Source organism: Cucurbita pepo, chromosome 5 (assembly GCF_057944985.1).
Source record: "Cucurbita pepo subsp. pepo isolate OVF chromosome 5, ASM5794498v1, whole genome shotgun sequence".
Taxonomy (NCBI): Eukaryota; Viridiplantae; Streptophyta; class Magnoliopsida; order Cucurbitales; family Cucurbitaceae; genus Cucurbita; species Cucurbita pepo.
The window spans coordinates 14,237,075-14,262,239 of record NC_141802.1 but is presented as its reverse complement, the minus strand read 5'-3'; the positions used below and the strand labels follow the sequence as shown (position 1 = coordinate 14,262,239).

Here is a 25,165-nt window from a genome sequence, read left to right as displayed (position 1 = left end):
TTTGACTTTTTTTTATAGGGTTTGACTATTTTAAAGGGAAAAGTGATAAAGGTTCGAAACTAATTAGGTAAAGATTAATGTTAGAAGTTCAATAGAGCATGTAGATTACGAGGGAGGTTTGGTTTGAATGATACCCGAGTAAAAAATGGTTTATGAATGGAGAAATTCAAATTGGACCATCTATACCAACAATGTGTAGCATCCTTTTCGGTGGTTCAATCATAAGAATTTTAAAGTTAAGTGTATTTAGCTAGAAGCAATTTTATGTCAGACAACCTTGTAAGAAACATTTTAGGAAGCGTGTAACTGAGAGCCAAACATGTTAAAAGAACCCATGTTGGTTTACTCTTAGACAAAAAAAAAAAACATGTCACATGTCACATGGCTATGTTGCAGAAGAATGTTAAGGTCATCATGTTACAGGAGAATATCGAGACCATTAGATATCAAATTTGGATTCTAAATTCACTAATGCTAACTACTAGAGTTACGTTCAACTTCTCAACCTATTTTATGATCAACTTTTATATTTTTATTTTTATAACAGTTATTTGCGGCATAATAACGATTCTCGGGTAGATGAAGTTCAATACAACTGCATTGAGCCACCTGAATTGAAAAACCTAAACGGGTATCGGAGCTGAATCTTGAATTTGAAAAGATCATCCCGTTAAAAAAAGGATTTATTACAAAAAAAAAAAAAAAAAAAAAAGAATTAGGGTTTGAAGCATATGATGCTCATATGGTGCATTCACAGTCAGCTTAGCCCTTAAGCTCATAGAGACAAAAAGAAAGAAAAGAGAGAAATCTGATTCAATGGGATACCAAATTGAGTGTTGTTATGACTTTTATTTATTTTATTGAAAATTATAAGAAAAATAGATTTTTTTTTTTAAATAAAAAAAAACATATAAAAAAGAACTCTTGAAAGCTAAATCAATCAAATCACATGTTTTGTTACACTATTTTCACCTGTGTTTCTTTGTCTCTGTCTTTTTGTATTTGAAAAGAAAGTTTAATCCAAACAAGCTATATATATATATATATATATATATATATAAAATTAAATTAAACCCCAAATAAAAATATAATAAATAAATTAAAAAAAAAAAAAAAACATTCTGGGAAATTCAAATTCAAACCTGAAAATCCACAAAATTTGTCTCAAAATTTATGAACTCACAAATGAATAACAATAATGCTTAATAGTTTATAGACAATGACTGATATGAGCATATGGAGAATCAAAACATCCTTGCCTTCTTTCTTCCTCGGTTTTGGTATTTCGATCGCTTCGACACTGAAGTACGATTGCTTATCGAGTCAGAATGGTTTGGGTCAAAGCTCAGTTGGTGTTGGTGAATGTGGAGAAGAATCTTATTGAGAGAAACAGAGAAAGCTTCTTTCTTGGACGATTCAGGAGCTCGGTAGCTTTTTGGTTTAGGTCTTCGGCCTGAACGGTTGAGAGCATTTTTCATTGACTAGGCAAAGGATATTTTTTTGCCCGTCTCTAAATGCTATGTTCCGGCGTGAAATTGGAAGCCTCCAATGGAAAAGGCAGAGTGAAAATGAAATGGACTGTGTTTTAAAGTACATGATGAGATATCTCCGTAAACCACGGGGGAATTAAGAGTACAACTATACTAAACGATAGCTCAAAGAGGACAATGAAAGAAGAAAAAACGCTCAATTTTCAACTATCCATGAGGAAAGTAATGGCCAGCCTGCATTTGAAAGATCATGTTTTGGGGTCCAATGAAGGCTTCATTGCCTGCAACTTTTTGCAGGTGATGGTGCTCCGGTAGTCCAACGTCGCTGTAGGAGCTCGCCCCGAACACGGCTGGGGACATGAAAATGTTCCCGTTCGAGTGGTTGAAGACCACGGTTGCTCCGCCACTGTCGTGTTGTTGTTGGTAGCGGTGATGGTGATGGTGATGGTGATGGTCCCATTTGAAGGTGTTTTGGGGAATGGACGACGATGAATTCGTTTGGTGGGGGAGCACAGCTGCGTGCTCCGGTGATAGTGATGACTTCTTGTTTACGGGCGACGGGCTTCTCGTGTCGTTGAGATTAACTGTAGTTATATCGTGGATGCTTGCTCTTCGTTTGTCCTTTCCACCCGAGAGCTGTCGAATGAAGTACTTTTGAGCATGACTAGCTACTTGCGTCGGAGTTCTCGTTACCACGACATTTCTCGAGATGTTCCTCCAATCTCCTTTACCATATTTTTTCAACCCCATCAAAAACAGCCTACAAATCAATCAATTACAATACCTCAACAGAATTCCACTAAACACAAAAGTTCAAATTCATATGGTAAAATCATCACTCACTTATGTTCTTCCTCCGTCCATGGAACACCCTTCTTCCTCTCCTGATCAGCCGAGCGCCCGGTGGATCGTTTACCGACGACGTCATACGACTGCTTGAATCCGTCATAGCTATGGCTGCTAACCCAATCTAAAGTAAATTGGGAGGTATCATAACCAGGAATTGGAACCAAGCCAGCTTCAATACTACTAACATCAGCTTCCAATTCCTTATACTGTCGAATCACATCCCCAACTTTCTTTCCAGGGATCATCGAGGCGACTTTCTGCCACCGGTCGGGCGTGTCGGTGTCGTAGATAGCTAGAGCATTCTCAAACATTTTGTTCTCAGCTACAGTCCATCTTGAGCTCTTGCTATCACTGCTGCCGGAGCTCCAACTCATAGTGGAAACAAGTGAAGGAGGGGAGAGAATTTCCATTTCCCACTTCATGAAACACAATTTAGAAACAGAATTCAACTCAAAACAGATTGAAACAAACAGTTATTCATGATGGGAATGTGAAATTCTACAAGAGAAACAGAAGAATTGTTAAATAGATGAAGAACAGGAAGAACAGGAAGAACACAGAGAGAAAAATTCACTAAATGTGGAGAGATAGAGGATATTTCCGAATAGGAATTTGACAATAAGTGTGATAAATCAACAAGCATTTGAACGAATCAGAATAATTTTACTCAGAGGAATCTACAAAAAAGAAAAAATCTCAGCCCAGTTTTGTTCGTTCTATTCAAAATTTCAATCGAATAAACCCTAAAAACAAGAACAACAACGCCACTTTCAAAACTGCAGTGGGGCGAAATTTTCCCACCATCCAAACAGAAACGATACAACAATTTTCCGGGAAAATAAACCGAGAAAAGTGGCTAAAATTTTCCGGGAAAAAAATCTGGGGAGTCACAGAGGATGAATCGATCCAGAGGATGAACTGAACATCGGATATCGAAAAGAAATCGAGAAATGAAAAGGAAAATGGAAGAATGAATCGAAAAGAAAGCTTAAAAAAAGGAGAATCCGAGTGAACTCTAAGCTGTGGAAAAATTAAAAGTAGAAGCTCCAAAAGCGCAGCAATGGAGGAAGGGAGCTTCCAGGAATGAATATCTAAATTGAACGAAGGAAAAAACAGAAACAGAGAGTCAATAAAAGGAAGAAGAGAAGTGCAACGTGGATGGATCTGATTGGTGGATGAATTTATTACCTGGATTTTTCATCTTATTAAAAAAAATGAAAATTTCTCTTATAAATCGACCAATGAATATCTCATTTATAATTTCATGATCTTCTACTAAATTAGCCAACGTGGGACTCACTCCCAACAATAATCATCAACACTCACACTGTCTCGATGTTTGGTTCAACGTTCGAGATTAGAAACTTGAACTTTGTGGTTTGAAGAGCCCGTAGTTATTATATAAATTAATCTCTTTTTATAAAGAATTTAAATAATTTAAATTCGAATATTATTTTATTATGTATATTTAAAAAAAATATAATGAAATAATTAAACCACCAAGAAGCAACAAAAGACTAAATAAATAGGTTAAAATAATTTGAAATAACCATTCGTGTGTTGTTTTTTATTTTTATTTTTATTTTTATTTTTTAAAAAAATAGAAATATAAATATTTACAAGAAGTGACAATAGATCAAGACCAACGGCTGTGATTGATGTCATGCAAGTTGATAGAGTGGGGTCCCCTGTAGTGTTGGAAGTGGACCAGCCTTTCTGATTGGGCAGTCTTCCACATAATTGTGACTACTTAAGGGTTACGATCTCGAGAATGTTTCTCATCCAACGGTGGATGTTACTACACGTGTCGTTTATTCATTGGGCAAATGGGGAAGCACAATGAAGTCCAAAACAAATGGTCCAGGTAGATCATGGTGACCACCAATGCGTGTGCCCCACGCAGGTCACATGAACTCCCAATTATGCCAGCGTTTGTATTGGATCAATTGTGCGCACATAATTGTAGCCGGGACCAACCAACCAACCAACCAACCAATCTCGTCTCCTTAATTTTACCCATTTTACCCTTGTCTCGCCCGGGAATTGAATCTCAAACTTCGTCTTACCGTAGAATTTCAATTTGGGTATAGCTCAGTAAATAAAATTATTTGAAAGTTCTAAATTTTCATCGAAGACCAAACTGATAGTTCACTCATGAACTGGAATAATTGGACATGGTTTATATTAATCTAAGTAAGACAGTTTCTCTCTCACGTTTATACCCTTGTTTGGATCGGAAATTAATAATAAATATTATAAAAATAAACTTGAAGGGACATGTGTGGCGGCGTGTGGAGCACGAGGCTCATTCTGTATGTACTGTACAAGCAAGGGCCAAGTGGTCCCCTTCTGATGTGATCTATGGTTCTACTGTAATTATCTCTGTCGGGTAGTACATTTATGCACATTCAACATAAATGACTCTACAGTAAAATTTTCGAGGTTAAAATAAAAATTATTGCGTATTAATTATTTAATTTTTTTTTTTGTTTATTTAATATTAAATGAAGTAGTAGGGTAGGAAATGGTTTGAAAAGGGCATGAATTAGTTAGTAAAATATGGGAGAGTTAACTAAATTATTAATTATAAAAATGAATCTATGATCAAGGGCCAAGGCGTGAGGTGAAAGGCACTAATTTAGTGATTAAATTAATTTACTTTTCTCATATCTTGCAAATGATTGGTCCCATCTTATATCCAATTTGTTTCATAATTAGGGCTCAATGCTTTAACTTAATTAATATATCCTCCTTACACTTATAATAATTAAATTAATTTAATTATTATGTGTCGGTTGAGTTAACACTCGCTCATTTGAGCCAAAGTGAGCTTAGTTTAGTGGTACAGTTCGGTTCGGTTAGTGGTACAGCCTAAGCTGACTGCTAGTTGATATTGTCCTGTGCTTCTCCCACTACTAGCAGATATTGTCCTATTTGGGTTTTTCCTTCTAGGCTTCGCCCACCACCGCTAGCAGATATTGTCCTGTCCTGTGCTTCTCCCACCGCTCACAGATATTGTCCTGTCCTGTGCTTCTCCCATCGCTCGCAAATATTGTCCTATGTGGGTTTTTCCTTCTAGGCTTCGCCCACCGCTAGCAAATATTATCTTGTCCTGTGCTTCTCCCACCACTTGTAGATATTGTCCTATTTGGGCTTTCCCTTCTAGGCTTCCATTCGAGGAAGAGATTTCCACATCCTTATAAGGAATATTTCATTCCCCCTCTGCAAATCAATGTGAGATCTTACAATCCACCCCGCTTGGGAGCCCAGAGTCTTCGTTGGCACACCGCTCAATGTCTGGCTCTAATACTATTTGTAACAGGCCCACCGCTGGCAAATATTGTCCTCTTTGGACTTTTCCTTCTGGGCTATCCCTCAAAGTTTTAAAACTCGTCTTAGGGAGAGGTTTCCACATCCTTATAAGAAATGTTTGTTTTCCTCTCCAACCAATGTGGGATCTCACAGATAATGAGGGTATAAAAAAATTAATTTATCGGCTTATTAAGCATAAAAAAAAAGAAATTGTTTGTCGAGGTTTCGATCTTTTAATCAATAGTAAACATTTAAACCAGTTGATCTATGCTTACATCGGTGAACATAATAAAGAATATTATTATTATAATATATATATATATATATATATATATTTTGATTTAAAAGGGTGTGAATCACATCTTTGAAAGAACCATAAAAACGATGTTCATATGGTGTTGCCTTGCCATTGGATGATATTGTTTTTTTGTGAAAGTTAAGGAAAAAAAAGATTAAAGTAGTTAAAATCATAATCTTTGAATTATCTTGACGCATAATGCAAAAGTTTTTTTAATTAGTGGAATTGCTTTAATTTCTACGAATATCCAATTTTACGCGTTTGATTACCGAATTTGGTTCGGATGCTTTCAAGTTGCCGTTTCTTTTTTTCTTTCGTATTGTTTTAAATAACAAAATATAATGAATCGATAACATGTCTTTAATGAAGATAATTGTGTTCGTTTGTGGATATAGTCTTCATTTTTTTAAAACACTGTCAGACAAGTAGACAACATGGTCTTGTTGTAGAGGAATGTCGGGACCATCTAGTGTTAAATCTTAATTCTAAATCCCGACATGAATCCTAGGAATAGAGAAATCTTATGTTGGGTGATCTTCTAGAAATTTTCTTAAAAAAAAAAAAAAAAACACGTGAGTGATGACAAAACATTGTGAAATAACGTGTTTGTTTGTGTGGATAGTTCTCACTCTTAGAAGCACTTTAAGACAAATGGGTAACATCGCAAGGGAATGTCGGGACCATTTTAGGTGCTGAATCTAAATTCTAAATCCCGATATGATATTTAAGTATTGAGCAATCTAATGTTGAGCGACCTTCTGAAAATTTTCTTAAGAAACATGTGAGTGACAACAAAACATCCTAAAATGACCCATGTTGGTTTGTCGAGACCATTAGAAGCTGAATTTGAATTCTAAAGACGGGTCTAACTCATTCAAAACTAATCTCTTATTATAATATCATAAATGATTACTAAGCTTTGATTTGATCAATTCACGGTCGAGTTAAACTAACTCTTTTTATTATTTTTTAAACACAAACTTATTCATAGATTCTCATTTATCCATTCTCTCACTCTCGTCTCAAATAACAATAATAATAAATAAAATTATATCATACAATATTTATTTAATTTATTCATTGAAATGTGAAAAGAGAGTTTAAAACTAATAAATAAAAATTTATAAAATAAAGAAAAAGAAGAAAAGGGAACATTGAAGCTTGAAATTAAAATATTTAATAATAGAATAAAATATACAAAATTACAGATAATTTAATTCACAATTATATGTTGGAGACCTCTGGTTTGTCTGTCTTTTTACGCTCAGCCAATTTAATATATATATTAATTTTAAAAAAGCAATTTATTAATATTATAATTATGAAGAAGACAAAATAAATAATTTAAGTGGTTGGTGGCTGACACTTGAAAAATTGAAAACACTAAAATAAAATTAGTATTGGAAATGTGAGAATTAAATAATATTTCTTATTAAATTAATGTCACCCCAATATTCCTCTCCAATTTGCCCCTCAACTAAATTAAATTAAAAAAAATTAATAAATAATAATTAAAACCTAATCCATATTTGGGTTTTTTTTTTCATTAATTATTTCATAAATATTGTGTTTTTTTAAAAATTTAATTGTGTAAAATAAAATAAAAATTAATTGGAGTTTTTTTTTTTTTTTTTTTTTTTTTTTTTGTGGGGGTAGTGATGTGGTTGGCATGTGTCTATTGGGTGTATGAAAGGGGTAAATTGGGAAAGAGGGTATTTAGTTGGAAATGTTGTTGGCATTCAAAAAGGTTATTAAATTAAATAAATATAGGAGTATTTTTTTAATGCAAATTATTAAATATTATATATATTATTTAAAAATTAAAGAAAAAAAAAAAAGGCATTTTTATATAAAATAGGGTGTGGGCCCCCCTTTCTATTTAAGGAAAGATTCCCCTTTCCGGTTTCCTTTTTCTCAAAGTTTTAAAAGGGTCAGACAAAATGTTATTTCAGATTTCAAAGGCTTCCCGGGAAGCGTGTGATGGACTCCTCCCACGTGTGACCAACTCCACCCTGCCAATTTAATCATATTTTCTTTTTAATTCCATTAAATTACATAATTTATTCTTTAAGTCGTTCATTTTTTTTATAAAATATCCATATAAATAAAAATTATTTATGTATATCAATTTTTTTTTAATTAATTGTAAGCTATATTACTTTATATTCACGCTATGGATATTTTATTTTAAATATTTGGTATGCGAGTTTTAAATTATTTTATTTATGTACGTAGTGCTCTAATTTAAATTAATGTTGGGATAAAAATTAAATTATTTTCGTATTTTCAAGTCAAATTGAAAATTTTCATATATTATTGTGATTGGATAAGATCAGATTAGCTCAAGACTTTGTCTATATACTATATTTTACTGTCTTATGCTAATAATTGTTTTTAATTTTTGACATCGTAATTTGTCATACGATCATTGTGATCGTCCAATAAGAAAAGTTTTAATTTTTTCAAATGAAAGATTTGGTAAATCCAACTTTCTATTTACTCGTGTGATTCGAGTGGTCCAAATGGAGGAGACGGAGTATGAACAAGAAAAAAAAAAGAAAAAAACATGATTATAGGCTATTTGATCCAATATGTGGAATATTGGGCCAGATAATGGAAAGCCCATAAAAGAATCATTGTTGGGCTCAATGGGACTCGTTAAAACTGAATTGGGCCGGAGGGGTTAAAAGCCCAATATGTGGCTGACGTGGCATATAAAGCATCCGACGTTTGATATTGAGGAGGGGAATTTTGGCGTACTACCGAGAGTACGTATTCCCTTTTTATTTATTAATTATCAATATTAAAGAAAGTATGATACTCTTGTAATAGATATTTTTATTATTTGATTTAGATTAATTAATTTAGTATTTGCTTTTTCATGTTAATCTTTAAAAATTATTCAATAATTAAATTTGTATGATAACTATTTAATAATATTTTTGAACTTTAAAAAATTAGCAAAAATAAGTTTTATTAATACCTTTATAATTTTTTAAAAATTTCAAACACCATTAATTAAAAAAAAAAAAATTAAAAAAAAATACTCTTTTGTCGTTAGTAGCACGTTTAAAAAAGTTTGAAGATAATTTATGAGATGTCGATAAAGAGTTTAATTCTTATATTAATGATCGAAAAATTTTAATTTTGTGGGGTTTTTAAGCATAGTAATAAAGGTAATATATTTTGTAACTTTTTTTTTATTGAAAAGTAAAAGGAAAGGTGATCGACAGTTTTGAAATAAAATAATAAATATTTATGTGAAAGAAACTAAAAGAAGTATATTTTTGTATAATTATTGAAGAAGAATTTGTGGGTAAGTGGGAAACGATTGCGACTTATATCAATAATGACACATGAACGATATCAATCATGGCTCGCAACGGACGATTTTCATTCTAGATCACTGTCACATCATTTTCACTTTTAATTTTTATTCCAATTTTTAAAGAATTTATATAATTTCAAATAATATAATTTTTTATTCTTGAGGCCTCAAAGCTGTCGTGACTTTGTTTTGGGCTTTTCCAAAAGGTCTCACTCTAATGGAGATAATATTCTTTAATTATAAAGGCATTAATTGTTTTTTTTTTTAATAATTTATCCATTATTTCTAAAGTTTTAAGAATAAAATTGCCAATTTCCAAATCCTAGGAATAAATAGTAATTTAATTTAGTCAAAAATGAAAATTATGTTGAAGCACTGGTTTAAGATGTCCTAATGGCTATCGATGAACTCCTTGAACAGTTCGTCAGTCCCTCGGTTTCGAATCTTCCACACCGTTTTTTTAGCCATCGCCGCCAATTCAAGATATAAACAAATGCCTAATTGCCGAAACCGAGTTGTTGTTCGAAAGCTCAGTAATGGAGTCCCCAGTGATGCGGTTCATAGGTCCCACCACTTCTCCTTGTTTCTCATTCCAAGTTTGAACGCCTCGACTCTCAAGACTAAGGTCGCTACTCATTTATCTTCCACTTATTGCTTTTCAAAATTCCATAGAAATCTCTGCAAATTGCTTTTCCTGTCCCGTCGGTTCGTTCTGGATGCGATTCTCCATTTAGGTATGTTCATTTTCCCCCAAATCTGTTTGGTAAGGAAATGAATCTCTGAAACGGCAACCTACTTTCTCGTTTCTGAAATTTTGTTTGATCTCTGTCTGATTCTTGGAGATTCTGAAACCTAACCATGGAGGAAGAGGATAGTATTTACACGCAAGATGGAACGGTGGACTACCGTGGAGATCCTGCGATTAGAAGCCAAACAGGAACCTGGAAGGCCTGTCCCTATATTTTGGGTAGTTTTTCTGTTCTGGAAAAGTTAGGTCGATGAGTTTTCATATGGAATTTAACTGATGATTTCTATGGCTTCTGAAATTTACTTGTTGATTCTTGAATGAATAGGCAATGAATTTTGTGAGAGATTGGCTTACTATGGAATGAGCACGAACTTGGTGCTCTACTTTAAGAAACATTTGAATCAGCACAGTGCTACCGCTGTTAAGAATGTGGCTAATTGGAGTGGAACCTGCTACATTACTCCCTTGATTGGAGCTTTTCTGGCTGATGCCTACTTGGGAAGATATCGAACTATTGCTACCTTCTCCATCATCTATGTTATCGTGAGTTCTCTCTCTCTCTCTCTCTCTCTCTCTCTCGAAAACTTGTGGATTGCTACCTTCTCTATCATCTATGTTATTGTGAGTTTTCTCTCGGAAACTTGTAGAAGATAGAGATCTATTGATACTAATTTGATCGTGTAGCTCAACTAAGTTAAAACATATACTCTAAACTAAGAAGTGAATTCGAATCTAACTCCGGAATTGGTGTTTGAGAGTTTAAGCTTCAATGGGAAATCGTGATATATTTGCAGGGGATGACACTTTTGACATTGTCAGCTTCAGTTCATGGTTTAAAGCCCACATGTGTTGCTAAAGATGATTGTCAAGCGACGACTGCTCAAAGTGCAGTGTGTTTTGTGGCTTTGTACTTGATTGCATTGGGAACTGGTGGGATTAAGCCATGTGTTTCGTCTTACGGAGCTGATCAATTTGATGATGCTAATGAAACTGAGAAGAAGCATAAGAGCTCTTTCTTTAATTGGTTCTATCTTTCAATCAATGTTGGTGCTCTTATAGCAAGTTCTGTGCTTGTTTGGGTGCAAGATAATGTGAGTTGGGCTTGGGGGTTTGGTATTCCAGCGATAGCTATGGCGATTGCGGTGGTAAGTTTCTTTTCGGGGACTCGGTTGTTTCGGAACCAGAAACCTGGAGGAAGTCCTTTCACACGGATATCTCAGGTCATGGTGGCATCGTTTAGAAAATATAAGGTGAAAGTGCCTGAAAGCAAGGCTTTGTACGAGACTGCTGATTCTGAGTCTTCTATCGTAGGAAGCCGCAAACTCGACCACACCGATGATTTCAGGTTCGATTTTAAAACTGAAAACCCTGCCTTGAAGCACTTCTTAAGAGCTACTCATACCCATTTTGTTTGAATTCAGGTTCTTTGACAAGGCAGCAGTGGAGATTGAATCAGATCAGATGTTAAAGGGCTCAGTGAATCCGTGGAGGCTTTGCACTGTCACTCAAGTGGAGGAGCTAAAGGCCATCATAAGGTTGCTTCCAGTTTGGGCAACTGGGATTGTATTTGCTGCTGTATATAGTCAGATGGGCAATTTATTTGTGTTGCAAGGTGATAAAATGGATGCTCATATTGGCCCCAACTTTGAGATCCCAGCAGCATCCCTCTCCATTTTCGACACCTTGAGCGTGATCTTTTGGGTCCCGATTTATGATCAAATCATAGTTCCAGTGGCTCGAAAATACACAGGTCATCCAAACGGTATAACTCAACTGCAGAGAATGGGCATTGGCCTATTTATTTCAATTCTAGCTATGCTATCTGCAGCAATCTTAGAGCTTGTGAGACTTAGAGAAGTGAGAAAGAACGACTATTATCTACTCGAAAAGATGCCAATGTCCATCTTCTGGCAAGTTCCTCAGTATTTTCTTATTGGTTGTGCTGAAGTATTTACCTTAATTGGCCAATTGGAGTTCTTTTACGAGCAAGCTCCCGACGCCATGAGAAGTCTCTGCTCCGCTCTCTCGCTTACTACCATTGCACTTGGAAACTACCTAAGCTCTCTACTCGTGACTATCGTCACCAAAGTCAGCACTAAAGATGGGAGGCTTGGATGGATACCAGACAACTTGAACTACGGTCATATACAATATTTCTTCTTTCTCTTGGTGATCTTGAGTATCAAAAATTTGATTGCTTTCCTTTTCATAGCCAAGTGGTACAAGTATAAGAGACCCATTGGAACAGTTCGCTGATTCATGTAGAAAGAATAATGTAAAACATCCTCCTCTTTATTCTGTATTTAGTTGTTTGCCCTACTCATATTGAAACAAGAGGTCAAAAGTTCATACCTGGATAAGTTCTAAAAATTGATTGGAGCTACCTAAACAACTAGGCAATTAAGAACTGAAATTGATTTCAATTTTCAAGCTTTATCCAGCTCGTAATAAGAACATAAGTTTTATCTGAGGAACGAGAACAACTAATTTATAGAATGTTTACAGTACAAGCTTTAATGGAAGAAGAAGAAGAAGAAGAAGAAGAAGAAGAAGAAGAAGAAGAAGAAGAAGTGGTGCACCTTTTTACGTGGGATGTTTGACATTGAAAGGAGAGCTTCTTGGCCTGCTCTTTCCTGGTTTGCCTCTGTTGTAGCTTCTCAATGGTGTCAAATAGAACCTTAATAAGCCATTATCAAAGTTATTTGGGGAATACCTGACACTCCGATTCCTCTGCAATGTAAGATCGTCTCTTCGCCTCAAACCGTACAGTTTCGAATCGTTGCCACCACCACCATTAAACCCAGCTAGCTTGCTGGGATCTCTACAGCTAACGCTGTAGCTACGAATGAGCTTCTGGCTAACTGAACCGTTTGCTTCTCCATTAGCAACACGCCTTAGCTTTTCCCACGACTCGGCGGCAAAAGGCCGATCAACCACATTTCCACCAACACAGCTTTCTTCATCATCAGACTTGCTGCTCTCACCACTTCGCTTCTGCAACATACCCAAAACACTCAACACTTTACGCCATCTATCCACCTTTTTGAACGTCTTTCGATCAATCCCAGCCGCATCAGGAACAGAATCTTTTGAAGTAATATTGGTGCCACTCAAATCGCCATCTCTGGTTGCTTTTGATTGTGAGTCCTTCAAATCTTTCTCTGTAATTAGCACCTTTGCACCATAGAACAACTCTGTAGTTGCAGGAGATACCTTTGCGTTTGATATTAATTTCAAGTCATCGAAATCCGCTGAGGCCCCTTTTTTGTGTGAACTTGAACGATCGAAACTCTTCCTCCGCCTTACAGTAGACAATGAATCCATATAGTAATCTTTAGTCTGAGCCGATCCACCAGGGATCTTATCGCCTACATTCATCGGAGATCCTTCTGCTTCATCAGAAGGATCGTCTTTCTCAAATCCAATCCCAGGTAATTTGGCCTCCTCCAAAACTGAAACCATCGGCGTAGGCCTTGGATGAGTTCTTCCAATCAGATACCCGTCCCAAGAAGCCCTTGGCTCATCAAACGAATACCGTGAGTCATCCAGCGACATTCTACCTGCATCGACAGAGAATCTTGGATCTGTATCACAAGACCTTCTTCCCAATCCGTATTCTCCAACCTCGGAACGAGTCTCCCTGACTTCAAGCACTCTCGGTTTGATAGCCTCTGTCTTCGCCGCACCTACATCGGTATCATTACCGAGATTCTTCATTTTCTGCTTTTTCCTCCATTTTCCGAGTTTCTTGCTGAAGACTGAAGCCGCTCCCCAGACACTCCCTGCAAGTTCTCTTAAATCGCGACCAGCATTCTTCTTCCTCCGAAATTCAAGATCTATAAACTCTTTCATCGTCTTGAACTCAGCATCCTCTCCAGAAAAATCGTCGATTATATCCAGAGCCGGTCCAATTACCCCCTCAGAAGCCCTAAATTGCCTCTCCTTCGCCACAACCTCACGCAATTCAAAACCTAAATTCTCAGACTCGATCTCCACCTCCCGATTCGTACATCTCGGCTTATCTTCCCGACAGAAAAGGTCCGACAACGAATTACCAGAGCGAGCATCGCACGACTTCCGATGCTGCACCTCCGGTCGTCCGATGCCGACCTCACGCTTCGCCGCAGAAAAAGATTTACTCCGCCGGAGCTCAGACGTAGAATGCTGGTTCAAAACAGGCGATTCCTGCCGCGTATCGGAATCAATCCCAGCAAGGCGTTCTCGGAGGCAGGAGGCACAGAATCCAGTCACCGGCTCACTAGGATGGCGGCGACAACTAGAAAGCCGATGAGAAACAGCTTTGTTCTGCAGATTCATAGCTGAAGATACAAAATACTCTCATGGCGCATAGCCATCAAGATCGAAAAAACGAAGAGAATCCGAAGAAGAAGAAGAAGAAGAAGAAGAAGTGGTTAGAAACAAAAAGGAGAGAGTGAAGAAACGGAAAAACAAAAGTAAGCTCCGAAGAAACCCTCACTAAACCCTCTCTCAATTGCTTAATTAATAATAATTTCTTTTACTAATAAAATCCCATAGCCTTCTCTTCCCCACCCTCTAGGTCTGTAATCCCTACGCGCGTGCCTCTCACTCGCTTCTATTACATCCATACCTTTATTTATTTTATTAAATTAATATCCGTTCAACGCATATTATTGTATCCCCATTATTATCGTCTTATTTCCGCGGTACATTTATGTAATAAATACATTAATTATCTTCATTTTTAGTAGATAAAATTAAATATAAAGTACGAGACGTTGAACGCTTTAACTTTAAAATAGTTTCATTCCCGAGCAATTTTCTTTTTCTCGTTTTAGTCTCTTAGTTCAGTGGATAAAATACTAATTATCATACGATTATTAAATTCGATAACTTATAAGGTAATTTTTTTAATATTTATTGAGTTGAAAATTAAATTTAGTGACATTGAGGGGTAAAGATTAAAACTTTATGGATTTTATTTTTACCCTAATTAAATTATTTCAATTAATAACAATAATTCTGATTAAGTAAAATATAAAGTAATTAAATATTGAAAATAAAATAAAATATATGGTAAATCAAATGCAAATAATATTAAAATATAATATCTAAAATATATTCCATAAATAACGGGTGATTTAAATAGAGAGAAAACAGGAGGTTATTTGAAAGGGTCTTGTAGGGGGTGAGTACGTGTGGACCTACAACCGTCTTGTTTTTTGGGTTCGGTGGGTAGGCAAGAATGATAATGGCGATTTGGAACTTGGCTATCCGGTCATCGGGTTGTTCAACAACTTGAGAGCCACAACAAAAAAGCTTGGAGTTGGATTGGGAATTGACAATTAACCCACCTCGCTTGGTTTTTATGTCAATTATTGTTTATGCCATTTTTGTTTGCTCTCTATATCTTTAATTATTTTTTTTATTGCAATTATTTTTTTCGATTTTATTTTTAAAATTTTTAAATATATATATATATATATATATAAATTGATTATTCACATGCTTTTCATGGGATTCCTCGAATCTTTCTGCGTCGGACGTCCAAACAAGAAACTGTCCATCCCGAAAATAAGGATCCACCGTCCATTTGGAGCGCGTGCGATATCAATTGTTTTAATTGGTGGAGCACCAAACTCCCGTGCTCCTGCGTCGCACTGGATAATTCAATGAATCTGACCTATTCTGATAGCCAAGATCGAAGAAGAGAGGTGAAAAGGAAACCATGGAGAAGGCGAAGCAGCTTTTGGAATTGACTCCGGAGGAAGCGGACGCCGTCGAGAAACTCGACGGCCGGCGGAATATTGCCGGAGATTCTTGCTTCTACACATTCTTTTCTTTCAGAGGCATCCGAGTCAATCGCGTCGAACCAGGACTCATCGTTTGTACTCTCAAGGTCCCCCCGCGCCTCACAGTAAGAACACTCGACTCTCTGTTAGACTGTTAGATCCTTCGCCGTTTATTTGCCCTAATTTTGGAGGTATTTCTGAATTCTGATGAAAACGCTGCGAAATCGATTGACGATCGGTTATTCTGCGAGAGAATCACTCGATGAAGAAAGAGGAGAGGCTGATTTCTCAAATTAAGCACTCAAATCGCTCGATCGAAATCGAAATCAAATTACTCGATGCAAAATTTTCTCGGAACGATTGAATTTGTATCGTATTGTGCAATCGAGTTCGAAATCTGTGGGGAGTGCTTTTATTTTCCTTAATTGCAACGCCTCTTGTCATCGATTTGTCGTTTCAGGATCGATCGGGGAAGCTGGCTTCAGGTGCGATCGCAAACCTAGTCGATGAAATTGGCAGCACCGTAATCTACGAAGAGCCCCCACCGACGCTGGTTTCTGTGGACATTTCGATCGCATACTTGTCGACCGCCGATGTCGATGTACGTATTATCCTCTCTTCTGCTACTCAGATTCACTTCACGAGCCCTAAAACAAACAAGCAAGAACGATGAAATCTAAATTGTTTGTGAAAATTGCAGGATGAATTGGAAATAACGTCGAGGCTGTTAGGGCAGAAAGAGCGTTACAATGGAGCCAGTGTGATTATTAAGAACAAAACGACTGGAGAAATTGTTGCAGAAGGAAGGCACTCGTTCTTCAGAATACGATCGAAAATGTGATTGAAAGTAGAGAAATTCATTTGAACACTGATTTTCTGATCCAGCATTCTTGGCAGACATAATCATATTCAAAATTTATATTGAGCATAGTTCGTTCATCACTACCGATGCTAAATTGTAGATTTATTGTTTTTTTTTTTTCAATTTAACCAACAAAATACTCTTTTGAATTCATATTTATCATTTATTGAATTAAACTCATGATTATTATTATTTTACGATAAAATTGATAAAATTGATAAAATTGATAAAATTTAATTTTAATCTCTCCTAAAAAAGGGAAGTATTTTAAAATATATATTTTATTTTTATTTTTAAATTATTTGTACGTCTAAAAATATATTAAATTTCAATAATATCCTTAAAGTTTTAAAAACTACCTTAATTTTTAAGAATATCAACCTTAATTTTTAAGAATATCATGGAATATACATTAATACTCAAAATGTTTTATCGCTAACATATGGACAAAAAAACTTCTCCCTACCTGATATTTATCCAGTAAGTTTGTTGCTTTTTTTTTGCTTACATTCTCATTTGACACCAATTTCAATTTCTCAAATCTTGCTTTTAAAACTCTCTTTTGAAATCTCTCTACCCCGTTTTCTGAAACTTTCTCCTTAAATCGTGGCCAGGGGCTCGAGCATATGTCGTTTGGCCGTAAGCGACTGTTTACATTCTCATTTGACTCAAATCTTGCTTTTAAAACTCTCTTTCGAAATCTCTCTACCCCGTTTTCTAAAACTTTCTCCTTAAATCGGGGCCAGGGGCTCGAGCATATGTCGTTTGGCCGTAAGCGATTGTTTACATTCTCATTTGACACCAATTTCAATTTCTCAAATCTTGTTTTCAAAACTCTCTTTCGAAATCTCTCTACCCCGTTTTCTAAAACTTTCTCCTTAAACCGGGGCCAGGGGCTCAAGCATATATCGTTTGGCCGTAAACACAATAACGAATAGACTTCACTCACTTATTATTGTTGGAAAGTTTATTTACACTCTATCAATAATCTCCCTTTTTAATTTTAAGGGTACTACAAAAAAAATTACCTTGAAAAATGTATTTAATTTAAACACATCTTTTAAACAAAAGGTTAAGGGTTTTATTTAGAATTAACACTAATAATATTTTTAAAACTTTTATTTAAACCTTTAATGTTCTTTTTATAATATATTAAGTTTTAAGGTTGTTTTATTATTAATTATTTTATACATAGTGGGAAAAATTACTGGTGTAGACAATAGAGGTATGTTGGTAATAAATGCAATTCTAAAATATTTAGAATCATAGCCTACTCCACACCTTCATTATGTCCTCAAATATTTATAAAATAAATTCTACTATTTACCATCAATTATAGTTTTTCAGGGTCATGTCTACAATATTTTAATCTTCCTAATATTTAATTAAAAATGTCAAATTCACTCTTTCAAACTCATATATCTTATCTTAAAAAAATATATAATTTATTTGTATGACATTTTAACTATTATATATATATAAATTGGTGTGGTAGAAGGTTAAATAGTTTTGAATATTTGAATAAATAAGGTAATATGTAAATATAATTTGGAATCATATCATAGTAACTTTATTTGTATTTTACTCTAAGATATAAAATGATGGATATTAGACTTTATTGTTAATTTTAGCAACCATAATTTTTGTCTTTTTTTTTTTTTTTTTTTTTTTTTTTTTTTTTTTAATTTTTTTAATTTCACGTATATTTAGCCAATTTTGTGTTGATCAGTAGAGTTAGTAGATATTGTCTGTTTTCACCTGTTATATATAGGATAATAACTATGGAGAGGGTCTTGTCCTACCTCGACGCACCGTCTGGTGACTGGCTCTAACACCATTTGTAATATCACAAACCCACCACTAATAGATAATATCGATGTTCTGCTTTGGCCTGTTATGTATTGAGTAATAACTATGGAGAGGGTCTAGCCCTACCTTGATACACCGTCTAGTAACTGGCTTTGACACCATTTGTAATGTCTCAAGGCCACCGCTAGTAAATATTGTCTGCTTTGGCCTGTGATTTTAAAACGCGTATGCAAGAGAGAAGTTTCTACCCCTTATATAGAATGATTCGTTCCCTTCTCCAACTGATGTGGAATCTCCAAACCAAGTTAAATACACTCAGTTTCAATTGAGTACCAATGACGAAAGACGTTCAATCAAAATGGTAGCCATCATTGATTCTAATACCAACGAAAAGTAACCTCTACGATAAGGTTTTGAAAATTATACATTTTTTTTCTATTCAAATATGGTAGAAATTTAAAAAATAAAAATGCTTGGAATTTATGATTTTTTAGACTTTTCTTTTTGTTTTATTATTAAATTTCTATTAAATTGAAAATAGCATGAATTAAATTGTTTTTTTAAAATTAAATTGGTACTTGAGTATCAATAATCAATAAAATTTTAATTTTATAAGCATTTTCTTAAAAAATAAATGGAATAAAATTACATATTAAACATTTTTTTAATGGACGAATGACCAGAATTTAAATTTTATAGAATAAATCTAAGACCATTTAATTTTAAATATAAAAGATTCAAATTTTTTAAATAATATCGAAAATGTACACGAATTTATTAAATACTTGTCAATTATTTGAAATTTTATATTAATAGACAAAATTTAAAATATAGAGATTTTAATTTGATGGCAATATAAATAAATTGTCCAATATTCCTGAAAAATTATTTAAATTATACAAAAAAAAAACAATAATTAAATTAATAAATAAACAGTTTCTATTTTTAAATAAGTGAAAATGCTTATTATTTTTATTAGATTGACATTTTTATTTTTATTTTTAATTTATTTTCTATTTCATCAATGAAATTCCAATAAAAATTGTTATAAATAAAAATTTAATACCATTAATATAAAAAAATATATATAATTTAGTCTTTTTTTAAAAATTTTATATTATGATAAAACTTTATAAATAAAATAATCCCAAATAGTTTTTAATTTAATTAAAATAGAAAAATTAATTTAAAATTTTAAAATTATTATTTTTTTAAGGGTTAAATTTGTAATTTCACCAAAAAAACAGAGTAACCTGTGTAAAAGAAGGAGGAAGAGAGACACAGCATAATTGCGGCGGCCGGCGATGAAAAACCAGGACAGAGTCAAGCGCAAAAGCGTGAACTCTCAAGCGTAAGCAAGGACTTTTGTGGCATTTTCAAATTGTCAAAACTATAAAGACAAGTTTACCCTTCAAAGTGTAGCATTACACCACTTCTCTGCTTCACCAAGAAAACAGACCCAGTCTTTCATAAATTAAAAATTCAGTGCTTACAAATCATCTCTTTTCTTGAGAAACAAGTAAAATCATGATCAGATTTCCGAATCGAGAAACGCCAGAATTTTGTTTCTGCAAATGAAGAACCAAGACTTCTTTAGCCCTCAATTCCAGTCTCAGAGATCGAAGAACTCCAAATCCAGAAACGAACGCCGTTCCGGTGTTATAAACAAGCGGAAGAATCATGAATCTGTATTTCCGTTTAAGTATGTGAAAGCTGGTGTTAATCGAGTTTCTGGATTCTTTAAATCTATTTTCATCAGTCGGAAGCAGAACGCTTCGGATCGTACTGTGATTGGCGCTAGAGAAGATAATAATTCTCGCAGAGAATTCTCCTGTGAGTTTTTTTTTTTTTTTTTTTTTTTTTTTTTTTGATATATTTATTGCGGTGAATTGGCTTATTGATATGAAAATTGATTTTGTTCTTCTTTCACGTGTAGCGTATTCGTCGGGAAGCTTCGGGAGGAACTCGTCGCCTTTGAAGTTTTATGGATCGTATGCTTCGTACGGTTCGTCGTCTACCTTTCCCAGCGATTTTTTCGCATCTGCAGGATTCTCGATTGACGTAATTTACAAGGCGACGGATAATTTCTCTGCTGCGAATGTAGTTGGAGCTGGAGCATTTGGAACGGTGTATAAAGGGAAGCTCAAAGACGGATCTCTTGTTGCCGTAAAGCGAGCCAGAAGGGTACGAAGTTCAAGTTCAAGTTAAATTCTGTCGATTCTCTCCATTGTTGATTAGGTTTCTGTTACATTCTTCAAAGTTACGTAACAGTTGAGTCCATCACGTGATAGAACTTGAGATTGACAATGAACTGAATGATGATATTGATCTTAATCTAACCATTAAGTGCTTAGGGTTAAGATTTGTATCGATCTAGGGTTTATAGTTCCCTTCATTCCAAAAATCGATACGATGCAATTCTGCGCGCATGACAGAATTTTGATACTTTTGGCAGAATGCGCACGAGAAGCGTTTGCTGGCAGAGTTCAGGAATGAGATACAAACTTTGTCAAGGATCGAACATTTGAATTTGGTTCGTTTGTATGGCTATCTGGAGCAAGGAGATGAGAGGATTATTATTTTTGAATTTGTTGGTAACGGAAATCTGCGGGAGCATCTCGATGGTAAGCAATTTTGGTGAATCATTTTGAATCTTGTTGATATGTTCAGAGGAGCAAATGTCAAGAAGATTAACTCGTTTATCCAGGCAAGCGAGGAGTCGTGCTCAAGATTGCAGAGCGTCTGGACATTGCCATTGATGTTGCTCATGCTATCACCTATCTTCACATGTACAACGGTATGCACACGATCCTCGTAACGCATTTGATAGCTTTCGTAGAAATGGTTAGGGAGTGCAGATCCAATATAAACTAAAATTTCTACTGTTCAAGCATGTTTGGAAGTGATTTTGAACGTGACAAAGACAATTTTTAACAAACTAGCTCATGCTGTTCAGTTGCTGAGTTCAACTATCTAGTAACTGATGAAGCAGAGAGAAATCTGAATCTGAATTCTTATTATGAAACTGACAGATGCGCCAATAATCCATAGAGATATAAAGGCTACAAACATCCTAATCACTGAGAAACTACGAGCAAAAGTGGCCGATTTCGGGTTTGCACGCCTTGTTGCAGAAGATTCTAACGCTACGCATGTCTCGACCCAAGTTAAAGGAACAGCTGGATACTTGGATCCTGCATACTTAAGGACTTATCAGCTCACTGAGAAGAGTGATGTATACTCCTTCGGTGTGTTGCTGGTAGAGCTCATGACAGGAAGACGCCCAATTGAATCAAAAAGAGATGTCAAAGAAAGAGTAACCATAAGATGGGTAAGTATTTTGCTCCCTTATACCCTGCAGTTTTATATTACATTCCCTTGAAAACCTCAGCTATAGCGCACACTGGCTCAACTGTGTTTATGATCTCTAGATTTCATGCAAGTAAAATCCAAGTGTCTTTTAAGTTTTCTGGAGTATCCAGAAGACATACTAAGAGTATTTTCGATAATCAACCGTATCATGAGGTCTTGTTTTGAATTTCTTTCTTGGAACTAATGGGTCGAGTAGCTCGAAAAGAACTATAGCCGTTTCTGCGTTGCGTGGATGGAATACGTCTTAGATAAGCCTTATTGTGATAGGAGTAGAGTTCGCTTGTTTTCAAGTTGGGCTCTATATTCCCTCTCTTTTTAGATGAACATAACAATGAAAGAGTAGGATCAAGCGCCTGGCTTATAAGATCAGTCGAGGTGCGTACAAACTAACTTAGGCGTTGATACGTCCCGTGGAAAAGGAACTTTGTGATTGGAGAACGTGTATGAGAAGGGTATCTTTTTACTAGGCCATTTTGTGATATTTCCATGTCAAATGTTGGCTCAGCTTCTTAGTTCTAAGTCCAACCAAGAGCTAAACAGCTCCATATAGACCTATCCCATGCAAACTCCAAAGCAGAGCTCAAACAAAATATACATCATAATCATATAGAAGACATGATAAAAATTTGCTTACGCAGGCAATGCAGAAGCTGAATGAAGGAGAAGCTGTGGTTGCCATGGATCCCAGACTGAGAAGGACTTCTGCATCCACACGGACCACAGAGAATATGCTCAAATTGGCTCGCCGATGCCTCGATCCATCGAGACCGTCACGACCATCCATGAAAACTATTGGAGAGGAGTTATGGGGAATCCGAAAGGAATATCGAGATAGATTACTATCGTCCTCTTGCTCGGAGTCTGTTCGTTCAGCAGAATTTCCCGTTCGAAATGCAAGAGATAACCTTTATGTTTCTTTAGGCATTAAAGATGACAAAGATTTGTACAGCAAATTTGTTTCTGCATAAGTTACCAATACTACTGAGACTCATCTTTAAGGATTATGGTCCATAGGTCAAGAAGTCTTAGATACGATAATTATGCATTCATTAGTTGAATTACGCTCGGTCTTCACTTGTATTTGAGTTACATTGATTTTGACAGATATTTCTAAACGTATATTCACACGTAAACTTGTCCTCAACGTGAATGAAACTGGTGCAATTTCCTCGTCGTTAGCCATACAATCAAGATCCCGTCTATCAAATGCTGAGGATTGTTGGGAGGGAGTCTCACATTGGTTAATTTAGGAATGATCGTGGGTTTATAAGTAAGGACTACATCTCCGTTGCTAGGAGGCCTTTTGAGAAAGTTCAAAGCAAAGCGTTCTCATGAAACAATCTCTAGCCCAGAATCCATGGGCCAAACGTCAAGCCCGCAGTGGAAATTATGGGAAGGAGGGAAATTTCTTGGCCCATCATTAATGAGCCTAAATGATAAAAAGCAATAAATCATGGCCCAAGCGGCAGGCCCAGTATACGGGTAAATGGGCCAAACTGAAATCCTACCGTAGAAATACGGCCCACAAGGAATGGCGGGAACGATCAAACTACCGGACACGTCAAATCGAACTCTCCCTATTCAAATTGCGTTCACAAATCATCGCTATAAAAGCCAATTTCATTTCCCATTTCTCGCGCGCTTTTCCAAACCCTACCCAGCCCCAGCAATTGCTCTGTAATTTCTCTGAAAATGTTGGAACTTCATCTTGTTCAGAATTCGCTCCTCAAGAAGGTCCTGGAGTCGATCAAAGATTTTGTGACCGATGCAAACTTCCATTATTCCGCCACTGGATGCTCGCTTCAGGCCATGGATTCGAGCCATGTTACCCTGGTGGTTCTTCTCCTTCGAGCGGAGGCCTTTGAACTATATCGCTGCGACAGAAACATTTCCGTGGGAATGAACTTGAACAACATGTCGAAAATGCTCAAGTGTGCCGGCAATGATGATGCCATTAGAATCAAGGCTGATGACGGCAATGATACTATCACTTTCGTGTTTGAAAGCCCCAGTATGATCTTGCTCTTTCTGTCTTTCTTTAGTTATTTCAATCATTTTAGAACCTCGTTCTCGTAGTTATGTAGTTTTTAGATTATCGGATTATTTTTCTGTTGTCTTTTGAACTTCTTGATCTGTTAGATTTAAGTAATCGTAGTTGCATCTCAAGGTTCATTTCGTCTCTAAACATAGTATGATTCTTAGGTCAGTTTCAATGATTGTTAACTAGAAGTGCATCGGACTCTGGATCTGAAGCTAGTATCTGATGCTTTCTTTCTTACATTTTGTCCGTCCCATCCATGGTATCAGCCCAACGCAAGGTTTCCAATTTTGAGATGAGATTGATGGACATCGACAGCGAGCTACTTGGAATTCCAGATTTAGAGCATCATGCTATTGTTAAAATGCCTTCCGTTGAGTTCGCTAGAATTTGCAAAGATCTCAGCAACATTGGTGATACTGGTACATCCTAATACCTTTACCTTTCAGTGTTTTATCTGATTTACCTGACAAATTCTTGGATTATGAAAAAATTAATTGACTTCACCGATTCTTGCAGTTATAATCTCTGTGACGAGGGAAGATGTCACGTTCTCAACAATAGGTGATATAGGATCTGCAAACATTGTTTGCAGCCAGAACGCTGCTGTAGCCAGGGTCTGCATGCGCCTTAACACTTCAGAGTTCTGCATTCATTAACTTAATTCTTTTTTGAATACTGAATTTTGATCTGATCTGTCTCAATTTTGGGGAATGCAGCCAGAAGAAGCAACAGTTATAGAGTTAAACGAGCCAGTTTCTTTGACATTTTCTTTGAGGTATATGAATTTATTCACCAAGGCTACACCCCTATCTAATACAGTTACCATCAGCCTGGCTTCTGAGCTACCTGCCGTTGTTGAGTACAAAATAGCAGAGATGGGACATGTTAGATTTTACATGGATCCCAGTTAGAAGATGATGAGGATGAGACAAAACCTCAGGTATAAATGTATATTCAGTTGCCATTTGTTTCATAAATCCATATAGGACGTTTCCTGCAGTAGAGTAGTTAGTTGTATTTTAGGAGTTTTTCTTGTCCAATACGTACTTTTCCTGTTTCTGAGCTTACAATTTTAACAATTTCCCCTCTCATCATATGATCATTTGATTTTGATATGCAATATTTGAGGGATGAAGATTGAATGTTTTGGCCAATATAATTGTAACCATAAGTAATTACGAGTCGTGGAAGACATTTTTGTAAAGACCGCAAATGTTGGATCCATTTTATACTTGAGTCCAATTGGATTAGATTGAGAAATTTTTTTTTGGATAAATCCAAAAGT

General features: G+C 35.6%; 6 protein-coding genes across 7 annotated transcripts; 4 read left to right on the top strand and 2 right to left on the bottom strand.

Moving 5' to 3' along the window:
• Nucleotides 1–1,149: 1,149 nt before the first annotated feature.
• On the bottom strand, nt 1,150–3,448 carry LOC111794463 (transcription factor DIVARICATA). Its single transcript, XM_023676496.2, has 2 exons — nt 2,334–3,448; nt 1,150–2,250 (listed from the first exon to the last, which is right to left on the bottom strand). Exons 1-2 carry the CDS (start codon nt 2,759–2,761, stop codon nt 1,698–1,700), a joined length of 981 nt encoding a protein of 326 aa, XP_023532264.2. The 5' UTR covers nt 2,762–3,448; the 3' UTR covers nt 1,150–1,697.
• A 6,228-nt stretch (nt 3,449–9,676) lies between these two features.
• On the top strand, nt 9,677–12,385 carry LOC111794425 (protein NRT1/ PTR FAMILY 8.1). Of its 2 annotated transcripts, none has more exons than XM_023676437.2 (5): nt 9,677–9,902; nt 10,120–10,244; nt 10,351–10,568; nt 10,820–11,370; nt 11,447–12,385. In XM_023676437.2, the coding sequence occupies exons 2-5, from the start codon at nt 10,136–10,138 to the stop codon at nt 12,279–12,281; spliced, it is 1,713 nt and encodes a 570-aa protein (XP_023532205.2). In that variant the 5' UTR covers nt 9,677–9,902; nt 10,120–10,135; the 3' UTR covers nt 12,282–12,385. The 2 variants fall into 2 exon arrangements, with proteins under 2 accessions (XP_023532205.2, XP_023532202.2); XM_023676434.2 differs by having other exon boundaries at nt 9,678–10,011.
• Nucleotides 12,386–12,580: 195 nt separating this feature from the next.
• Nucleotides 12,581–14,452, bottom strand: LOC111794423 (protein OCTOPUS). Its single transcript, XM_023676432.2, has one exon. It carries the CDS (start codon nt 14,340–14,342, stop codon nt 12,609–12,611), a length of 1,734 nt encoding a protein of 577 aa, XP_023532200.2. The 5' UTR covers nt 14,343–14,452; the 3' UTR covers nt 12,581–12,608.
• Nucleotides 14,453–15,663: 1,211 nt separating this feature from the next.
• On the top strand, nt 15,664–16,738 carry LOC111794506 (uncharacterized). Its single transcript, XM_023676546.2, has 3 exons — nt 15,664–15,921; nt 16,257–16,397; nt 16,497–16,738. The coding sequence occupies exons 1-3, from the start codon at nt 15,733–15,735 to the stop codon at nt 16,635–16,637; spliced, it is 471 nt and encodes a 156-aa protein (XP_023532314.2). The 5' UTR covers nt 15,664–15,732; the 3' UTR covers nt 16,638–16,738.
• A 3,008-nt stretch (nt 16,739–19,746) lies between these two features.
• On the top strand, nt 19,747–22,944 carry LOC111794440 (calmodulin-binding receptor-like cytoplasmic kinase 2). The gene is made up of 6 exons (XM_023676459.2): nt 19,747–20,300; nt 20,404–20,651; nt 20,923–21,091; nt 21,175–21,264; nt 21,500–21,798; nt 22,478–22,944. Exons 1-6 carry the CDS (start codon nt 20,042–20,044, stop codon nt 22,805–22,807), a joined length of 1,395 nt encoding a protein of 464 aa, XP_023532227.2. The 5' UTR covers nt 19,747–20,041; the 3' UTR covers nt 22,808–22,944.
• A 539-nt stretch (nt 22,945–23,483) lies between these two features.
• LOC111794476 (DNA sliding clamp PCNA) lies at nt 23,484–25,070 on the top strand. Its single transcript, XM_023676510.2, is given in 5 exon segments — nt 23,484–23,850; nt 24,147–24,299; nt 24,397–24,494; nt 24,597–24,786; nt 24,789–25,070. Coding segments are annotated over 5 exon segments (798 nt in total). The 5' UTR covers nt 23,484–23,531; the 3' UTR covers nt 24,827–25,070.
• The last annotated feature ends 95 nt before the right edge of the window (nt 25,071–25,165 follow it).

What these genes read in the sequence shown, in the direction of transcription:
- LOC111794463 (XM_023676496.2), bottom strand. Translation starts at nt 2,761, where the DNA reads ATGAAGTGGGAAATGGAAATTCTCTCCCCTCCTTCACTTGTTTCCACT. An exon ending in TGGACGGAGGAAGAACATAA is followed by an intron (nt 2,251 to 2,333) that starts GTGAGTGATGAT and finishes ATTGATTTGTAG; the next exon opens with GCTGTTTTTGATGGGGTTGA.
- LOC111794425 (XM_023676437.2), top strand. Translation starts at nt 10,136, where the DNA reads ATGGAGGAAGAGGATAGTATTTACACGCAAGATGGAACGGTGGACTAC. An exon ending in TCTCCATCATCTATGTTATC is followed by an intron (nt 10,569 to 10,819) that starts GTGAGTTCTCTC and finishes ATATATTTGCAG; the next exon opens with GGGATGACACTTTTGACATT. An exon ending in GACCACACCGATGATTTCAG is followed by an intron (nt 11,371 to 11,446) that starts GTTCGATTTTAA and finishes GTTTGAATTCAG; the next exon opens with GTTCTTTGACAAGGCAGCAG.
- LOC111794423 (XM_023676432.2), bottom strand. Translation starts at nt 14,342, where the DNA reads ATGAATCTGCAGAACAAAGCTGTTTCTCATCGGCTTTCTAGTTGTCGC.
- LOC111794440 (XM_023676459.2), top strand. Translation starts at nt 20,042, where the DNA reads ATGAAGAACCAAGACTTCTTTAGCCCTCAATTCCAGTCTCAGAGATCG. An exon ending in CCGTAAAGCGAGCCAGAAGG is followed by an intron (nt 20,652 to 20,922) that starts GTACGAAGTTCA and finishes TACTTTTGGCAG; the next exon opens with AATGCGCACGAGAAGCGTTT. An exon ending in CTATCTTCACATGTACAACG is followed by an intron (nt 21,265 to 21,499) that starts GTATGCACACGA and finishes TGAAACTGACAG; the next exon opens with ATGCGCCAATAATCCATAGA.
- LOC111794506 (XM_023676546.2), top strand. Translation starts at nt 15,733, where the DNA reads ATGGAGAAGGCGAAGCAGCTTTTGGAATTGACTCCGGAGGAAGCGGAC. An exon ending in AGGTCCCCCCGCGCCTCACA is followed by an intron (nt 15,922 to 16,256) that starts GTAAGAACACTC and finishes TTGTCGTTTCAG; the next exon opens with GATCGATCGGGGAAGCTGGC. An exon ending in TGTCGACCGCCGATGTCGAT is followed by an intron (nt 16,398 to 16,496) that starts GTACGTATTATC and finishes TGAAAATTGCAG; the next exon opens with GATGAATTGGAAATAACGTC.